This window comes from Melanostigma gelatinosum (assembly GCF_949748355.1).
Source record: "Melanostigma gelatinosum genome assembly, chromosome: 7".
Lineage (NCBI taxonomy): Eukaryota > Metazoa > Chordata > Actinopteri > Perciformes > Zoarcidae > Melanostigma > Melanostigma gelatinosum.
In genome coordinates, this window is record NC_136640.1 from 19,392,760 (window position 1) to 19,401,722 (window position 8,963).

General features: G+C 43.2%; 1 protein-coding gene across 1 annotated transcript; it reads left to right on the top strand.

Annotated features, from left to right (window-relative positions):
- Positions 1 to 1,045: 1,045 nt before the first annotated feature.
- On the top strand, positions 1,046 to 4,514 carry mlnr (motilin receptor; the record flags this gene model as incomplete). Its single annotated transcript, XM_079271753.1, has 3 exons — positions 1,046 to 1,183; positions 1,750 to 2,544; positions 4,207 to 4,514. The coding sequence occupies exons 2-3, from the start codon at positions 1,767 to 1,769 to the stop codon at positions 4,512 to 4,514; spliced, it is 1,086 nt and encodes a 361-aa protein (XP_079127879.1). The 5' UTR covers positions 1,046 to 1,183; positions 1,750 to 1,766.
- Positions 4,515 to 8,963: the final 4,449 nt, after the last annotated feature.

The following is an 8,963-nucleotide window of genomic DNA, read 5'->3' on the forward strand; positions in this document are numbered from 1 at the left end:
TGAGTTTAATGTTTAAATACAGTTAATCCATGGGGCTTTTATTTTGAAAGGGTGGGGCTGGGTGGGGAGGGTGGGGGAGAGGAGACATAATCATAATGTTTGACACATAAACAGAGGTTATTAAATGACAGGCTTCATCACAAGCAGTTCAGTTAGGATTCATTCTGTGGGGCTTTTATTTTGAAATGGCGTGTGTTTGGCGGAGGGGAATAAGGGGGGGTGGAGGAGGCAGACTGAAAACCTCAGAATTTGTGTGTTAGTGGGATGTGAAGTCAAGAACACTGTGCACTGACTTGCTGGAGGTCACACTAAATGAAAGCTTGTATTCTCATATTGAAAGCCAGAGTGTAAACTGTGACCAGGTGGAAGAACTCACACAACTTTTGACCTTTTAAGTCCCTGGTTACACCTCAAAATACTGACCAGACGTTATATAAATTCTTAGAACGGCATTCCTCTTAACCAGCATTGTTGAAGTCAGGTTTATTGTAACAAGTCTGATGGGTAACGTGAGCGTGAGGAGGAAGAGGAGGAGGAAGAGGAGGAGGAAGAGGAGGAGGAAGAGGAGGAGGAGGAGATGAGCTGGTGGGTGTGTGGAGTGATGAAGCCAAGCAGACGGACAGTTTGGGCCGGTGTTCAATTAATCAAACACAGAACTTGTTTTTCAGTGACGTTCTCCAGACAGCTTGGCAAACACCCTTGGATATCACTGATTTATGCATTAGTTAATAAAGTTGTATCCCTTTTTTATGTGTTTATTTATGTTGTATTCATGCTCAATCCAGATTAGTATGATCCTCAATCTGCATTTATTCTCCCGGAGGAGCAGAGCTGCTGGTGGGGGGGGGGGGGGGGGGGGGGGGTTCCCTCAAATCGTATTGCCTCCATCTCATGCCTTTTACCGTCATCTGTCCTGTCATTTGATTAAGAAGATTACTTAGACGCACACACACAGCAGACAACCTGCCTGTTGCTCCCCGACTCCCCAGGGTACTGTGGAGGAGGTGCTCCTTCCTTCGTCTTTCACCAGAGCTCGACTGGTTATTGAGCATCGGGGACCTGCTCTGCCACTTCATGAGATTCTCTTGCTGCTGCTGCTGCTGCTGCTCTCCATCGACACACAGCAACACAACAGAGACCAAATAAAGTTCAAAGGTTTGAAGGATTCATCTCAGTTTTAAAGGTAAAGTCACCAGCAATGATTTATTTCACACTCGGATGTTTTTTTTCTGCTTTTACGGTTGAATTTAAGAAGTCACGCCAGTAATTTTGCCTTTTGACTACACGCTGCTTTCACTTTATATTGAATTTAATGTGTTGTTGTGTTTCACTTATTTTTTTTATATATTTTTCTAGGCATCCATTGATTTCCATTCATTTCTGTGTCGACAATTGAGATGCGTAAAATGAAATTGTGCATTTATCTTTCATTCTTGCTACAAGGAAATGCAGGGCAATCATTTCAAATGCCCTGACAACGTCGCCTTGCAACAATCATGAAAATAAATAATGTGGATTTTACATTCACCGTGTGAATTACCTATGCATGGTAACGAGTTCCAAGATGCCGCGAACAGATGTTCACAATGTGCATAATCGAATAGAATCCAACAGCTGCCTGGAATTAAAACAAATCCTCTAGAATCTCCACAGCATGTTAGCAGAAATGTGAAAGTTATACCTGTGACGGTCTAATCTTTCTCTCCTCGGCTACTTGTTGAGTCCTGATTTCACACGTTGCTGCGCCAGCCCTCAGCGAGGAAGGCATGCCCTGGACCAGACCCCAGGTGGACCTTCATGCTGCTGGAGCAGAGGCCATGGACCAGTACAACATAGACGCCCACCACTACGAGGGCTCCCTGTTCCCCACCTCCACCCTCATCCCCGTCACGGTCATCTGCATCCTCATCTTCATCATCGGGGTGACGGGCAACACCATGACCATCCTCATCATCCAGCACTTCAAGGACATGAAGACCACCACCAACCTCTACCTGTCCAGCATGGCGGTATCCGACCTCATCATCTTCCTCTGTCTGCCCTTTGACCTGTACCGCCTGTGGAAGTACGTGCCCTGGCTGTTCGGGGAGCCGGTGTGCCGCTTCTATCACTACATCTTTGAGGGCTGCACCTCCGCCACCATCCTTCACATCACGGCCCTGAGCATCGAGCGTTACCTGGCCATCAGCTTCCCCCTCCGGAGCAAGGTGGTGGTGACCCGGCGCAGGGTCCAGTACATCATCTTCGCCCTGTGGGGTTTCGCCCTGGTGTCCGCAGCTCCCACACTCTTCCTGGTTGGGGTGGAGTACGACAATGACACACACCCAGACTACAATACAAGGCAGTGCAAGCACACCAACTACGCCATCAGCTCGGGGCAGCTGCACATCATGCTGTGGGTGTCCACCACCTACTTCTTCTGCCCCATGCTCTGCCTCATCTTCCTCTACGGCTCCATCGGGTGCAAGTTGTGGAAAATCAAAAACGACCTGCAGGGCGCTTTGGCCCGTGAAAGATCACACAGACAAACAGTCAAGATCCTGGGTGAGTGCAGACAGATGTGTGTTTCTTTTATGCTTTCTGAAAGCTTTCTCTGCTTTCCATTGCCAGACAATCCAGATTCAGGAGCGACAGCAGATGAAACTCTCTTTGTAGGTACAAAAAAAGCTTGAACCAGAAAACCACCTGTTTACAAAATGAGTCTGCCGTTCATTGTTGCTGAGGCAAACAATGAAACAGGCTGACAGAGATGACTGTAGAATCTAGGATTTCTTGTTTTCTGCACTGGCTCTATTGTGTGTTTGCCATTGCAAATTTAAATTGTGTTTTCATATATATATGAAGCTTTGTTCTAGACATTTAAAACCTAAAGCAGTTAAACCCAAACCTAAACCTGTCCTATCAAATCCAGCTTTTCCTTGTTTTTATATTCCATTTTGTCCGAAGCTCATCATGTCCTGCCACTGCGTATACTGATTGGCTTAAATCGCAGCTCTGGTATATAGCGCAGGGAACCCTGTTTTACAGTAAAGGACCGTGGCCAGGCCAATCCGTATCAACCAAATGTTCAATCAAGATGCAGCCATTATGTTATTAATGCCGTTCATTAGCTGAGCACACGGTGCACAGAGCTCACATTGTCAGACTTGCATGTAATTTGTAACCACATTTGTTGAATCCCAAATTGGATCGTCATCAGAGCCCTCCATAAATCAACGCTAATGGCAATTTACATGCTGCCACAATCCTGGGCTCCTTTTAAATCTGCCAGTGTGTCACACAAGGAGTCAGTCGATGATGAAAGACATCATCTGGATAAAACCGTGGCATCTGTTCACTATGCGAGTCCATGATGCAGGCCTTCAATTTATAGATAACTGGTACTGGTTCATTCACAGATAATTAGGCTCATGTAGAGCCAGATACCCTCCTCCTCTAATTACAGAATGGACATTTATTATCCTTATAGAAATGACTGCCCCCATCGGACAAATTGATGGTGATTTTATCTGCGGGGGCTTCTTGATCAATACCAGTGACACAGTGATTAGCTCACCCAGCGCTGAGATTTCTGGCTTGTAGAAGCCAAATAAATCTTCTTTTTTTGACATATATGCTATATATATATAAGCTCTAATCAGCTCGTTCAGTCTGAATCGGGAAAATGTCACTTCATCGTTGGGGCCAATTGTAGGCCACCGTCACTTAAGGGAATGAGGCAGGTCGTGATGAAGTGAGAGTGTGTTTGTGCGTGGGTTAAAGTTCTTTTGATGGTAATTACTGCTGGTCATTAATAAATGTCCAGGGTGACCATAGATCATATGATGTTTCTTTATCAGCGTCTTGTGACAAATGAACCCAACACGAACACACTTTTAAGTCAGAAGAATACTGGTTATTTCACGTGTGCGATTTGGGTGTGTTGATATTCTGACTGCTTTGAAGCGGACAGGGTTCTGTTGAAAAAAAACAAAAAGTCTGAATCTGACAATATAAGAAACTGAATGTTTTGCCATCTGAAAAGATGCAGCTGTCAATTAAACCTCATCAAACTATTCCCACTCAGTCTTAAAAAAGCAGATTGGCTGAGTGTTTATGAGAAACGTTAATTTCTGGTACCAAAAAAAGCATAATTTCAAAGCTATTCCTTAAATCCGCCTTTGAATGAAACTCCTCTCCCCCCTCCTGACTTTGTTTCCCGCTCAGTGGTGGTGGTGCTGGCCTTCATCATCTGCTGGCTGCCTTACCACATCGGCAGGAACCTCTTCGCCCAGGTGGACGACTACGACACGGCCATGCTGAGCCAGAACTTCAACATGGCCTCCATGGTGCTCTGCTACCTCAGCGCCTCGATCAACCCCGTCGTCTACAACCTCATGTCTCGGAAGTACAGGGCTGCAGCCAAACGCCTCTTCCTGCTGCACCAGCGTTCCAGACAGGCCCACCGCGGCCAGAGTCAGCTGTGCGTGACCGACCACGTCTCCACCCTGAATGAAAGCCTGACTGGGGTCTGAGGGGCCTCGGCACACTCTTGTTTTTTTTTTAATTTCTTCTTTTCCAGGCTTGTTTGACTCCACCACCAAGGGAGAGTTTGCAGGCTTCTTTAATAAAGTTCAGGACTGCAGCTGAAGAGGAAACTTGATGAAGATGTGTCGAGGAGGAATCTTTCTTCCATTGTTTTTTGTCTTTGAGGGGGAAAGCAGGGCTGAGAGCGTCACTGCACTTTCAACGCAAATTCAGATTTACTATTTAATGGCATTTTGTTCAGAGAGACTGGATGATGAATTTCATTTATTGTTGTGTTTGTGAGGAAAATAAGACTTCATATACGTGGTCTTGTTTCAGTGTTACACCTCATGCAAACAAACTATACATTGTGTGCCGCTGCATGCTTGGTGTCTGCGCTTATCGAACATGTGCGCCGTTTCAGTTCACTCTTACCATCGATCCACAGCACTGATTAATCAGTCATCCCTCTTTGTTGACCACAGATGGCGTTTTGCCACATTTGACATGACTGATCATTTATAATGTTGGCAGATTGGATTTGCTTAATGTATGGTGTGCAGTTGCTATCATACGGTTTGTGTGTTGCTTCCATAAATCAAGAAAAACAAAACAAGTGAACCTATTAGCTGTGGTCCATTAGTTGTGCAGATCTGACATTGGGTGTTCCGGTTTGTGTGTGTTTGTGTGTGTTTGCAGGGTTGTGTACCATCTCTCTAGTGAATAGATATAACATAAAAGCACATTACTATGAAAATGGGACAGTTGATGTGTGCCTGGTACAGAAGCCACCTGAGCCCTGAGGTTTTTGGGGCCTGCGTACGTGCCGGCCATCCTGTAATCTGACACGGCTATTATATTACCTGGGCTGTGAGTTAGATTAAGGCCGGCAACCAACGTCCCTGCATCACCATATTCAAAGTAATGGCCGCTCTAAGTGCATTTCAAAAAGGAAGAGAATATATTAGGCCGTCAGCAGCAGCAGAGCTTCTTGCTTTTATTGCTTCCACTTGCATAATCTTGACACCGCTGTTCAATTCTCCTGCAATGTTGTGTTTTTTGGATCAGAAATTGTACACTTTTGCACCACGAGCACTCTGACAAGAAACGGTAACGTCAAAGTTATGTATTCATAACCTGAACGACATCCCAAAATAAACTGAGTTTTCCAGATTCTGTCTGCCGTACAGCTCCTTCTTTAAAAAGCACTGTCATGATTCTGCCCATGAATCATCAGGCCTTGGTTTGCACAAACACAAAGAGACAAAGTCGCTCTGGGCTGAATCATCCTCATGACACTTATTTTTTTTTTCACTGAGCCATTCATCTCTGTCTGAAGCAGCGGCTAAAAGCTTATATGCCACAGACCATCCTGCCATCAGCTGGGGAAAGATCAGCGAGTGTCACGACTCCTCTGATGTTCTCCATCGGCGGACCTCGAACACTAACTCCTCTTCCTCTCCTCTTCTGGATCTGTTATACTTAGACAGAGATTCATTTGAATAACAGAAATAATTTGATATCATGGATCACATGTGATAACACATTTCCTGAGAGAGGTGAAAAATACTGTTATTTCCAAACTGACAAGTAATCAAACTATTACTGCAATGATGCTGTATTACTGCTGCTGTGTACTGTACTGTAATCATTGTCGCCCTCATCTCAAAAGTGTATCAGTCCTGAGGCCTGTTATTAAGCAACTGAGATGAAGGTTTCTTTGTTTTTAATTCATGAACAAAACATATTTAAACTGATTTTGGATGGCTGCGTCTGCCCCATTTTAACATTCGGCCAGTGTTTTATAATTGTTTCGGTAATATTAAATAAATATGCCAGTCGGAGCCGGCCCTGACCAATTTAGAGTATAGGTATATGTATAAAATATAGGTATGATTTGATCTTGCCCCTTGTGTCGCAGCCTATTCCACCACCAATCATCGAGCTATGCAGATCACACTTCAAAGAAAAACTGTGTTTCTCAAAGTTGTTCTTCAAACACCTGAATAATATTTCCAACTTTCCCTAATGAATTTAAGGTAGGAGCTATTTAATCAATTAGCTAATACAGTTGCACATGCCATCATTTCAGTGTAATGGTCTTTTCCACCAGAGGGGGGGGCCAAATGCCACTGCTGTCAGGGGAGACAAACTGCGTATGTCCTATGCAGTGGAAACGAAACATGACATCAATACCAAACATGTTTTTGGACTTAGATCAGTCAAACATTGCTTTTAAACTGCATCAACATTGCTCTTTAAGTTTAAAGTGTCTGCTTTTCTCTTCTCCCTGTCAGAAATCTTTATCAGCTTCCCCTTTCAGCCCATTTCCACAAATTATCAGCCACACATATTCCCTTCCTGTTTGGCTCCCTGTGCCTGCTGGTCCATGCATGCACGTGGCCTCAGGAAGCTGCACTAAAATGGAGGTTGTTTAGGAGAAGGGTCTGAACGACAGCTCTTTCTATAAAGTCTGGTTTCGGTTCTCTTCATGGCCTCCGGGGCCATCGCTCTCTCTCTCTCCTCCTCCTCCTCGCCAAACCCAAATGTTTTTCCCACCCCAGTCTGATTGTAGCAAATGTTTGCTGTTAAAGCTGACAAAGGAGAACCTACAACATTTGGTGACCACCTCATTTGGACGTGGGAGGTAATGTAACTTGTGCAAACACAAGAGCCTGGAATGGTTAATCCAGTCCACCCCTTTGGCAATCATGTCTCTCTGCCACAAAGAGCCAGGCGTGTGCCCGCTGCCACCTCACTTTCATTCTGCGCTCTTGTTGTCACAGCTGCATGACAGTGAGACAACAAACTCAAACGTGTCTTTGGCTTCAACCCACCAGGCACTCCCACGGTGCATTCAAATGCCTTTAACGGCAGATAATAAGCTTCATCTATAAAGCACTAATCACCTTGTCTTCTTAAGCTTTTAGTAAACAGTTCCCGTTGTGTAATGAACCATGTCACTCACGAAGCCATTGCTCTGATTCTTTATCTAAATTAGCAGTAGAATCTACAATTTGGAGGCTAATATATACTGTGAAGTGTTTGTTCGTGAACAGTGTTTGAAATTCGGCCTACTGAGAGACAAATGTAAACTCAAAAAAAACAGAACCTGTTTGTTTGTGACTTTTCAAACCTGTGAAACCAGATCACAACTTGCTTTTTGCTATTTGACAAGTAAACAAAAATATGTTCAATAAACAATTTGGGCTTGGATGAGGATCAGAATGCATTTTTTCATGTGAGCAGATTCAGCGGCTAATTCACCAAACGTAAGGATAGTAACGTTGTTTCTCTCCATCACGACTTAGGACTGAGAGGTTGTAAAGAATATTATATACCAGCAGCAGGAGGAACGCTCGCTCCTGCAGCTGCGTGTCGTGTTGTTGGTGAGTTAGAAACCAATACATTAGTGTAGATGGCTTCTCTACATTACCACACCACAAGCCGCTTAAGTGACTGACTCGCCTTCCTCCTGGCTCCATGCAGGACAGCAGAGCTGCTCCCAGATATTTTATCCTTCCATTGAAACTCAAAATGAGAATAATTACCTAAAAAGCAGCTGTTAGTCATTTCCATATGCATACCAGCTCAGAGTGACTGGCATCGTAGAGCAGAGAGAACATGCAGATTGCAGTACATTCAGAGGAGAACAGGCAACATGCACATGATAAAGTTGTTACAGGTGGAGGTGAGACATGCAGAATTAGGCCTAGACCTAATACGAACCCTGCAGCCATATGGTCCACACATGAAGTGCAATTCATAATCCAGCCTTCAGATACTTTTTCCGAAAAAAGAAAAAAAACTCCTTTATCTGCAGATCTATTGTCAAGGCTGAGCGTCTGACCTTTGAACTCCTGTTGTTTTGCTTGTAGATATTGAAGATTATATATTTTTAATTTGGTCTATTTTCCCATTTAAATTTTGGAGAAACGACAGAATGTTTTGAGAAGTTATGATGATAATATGAAAAAAACCCAAACCATTAGGTGCCACAAGAGCCTATAGGAATAATATATATATATATATATATATATATATATATATATATATATATATATATATATATATATATATATATGTATATATATATATGTATGTATATGTATGTATATGTATGTATATATATATATATATATATATATATATATATATATATATATATATATATATATATATATATATATATATATATATATATTGATCAGGGTGAACGTATAGTGGCTGGAGGAATAGCTAAATAGCGGTTTCTTATTCACAGCTATGGGGAGTGATGCCCCACCTCTGAGTCAAGACAGAGATAGACCGTTAGAAAATACTGCTTTCAAATGAAAGTGTAAATATGGAGGGTAATTCTAGCTACAGGTGTCGTCTACATGTACTTTCCAAGTGAAGCTACATTGAAGGTTTGAAAGGGTAACGAGAGAAAAATGTTGCAATGTTGCTCATCCGGC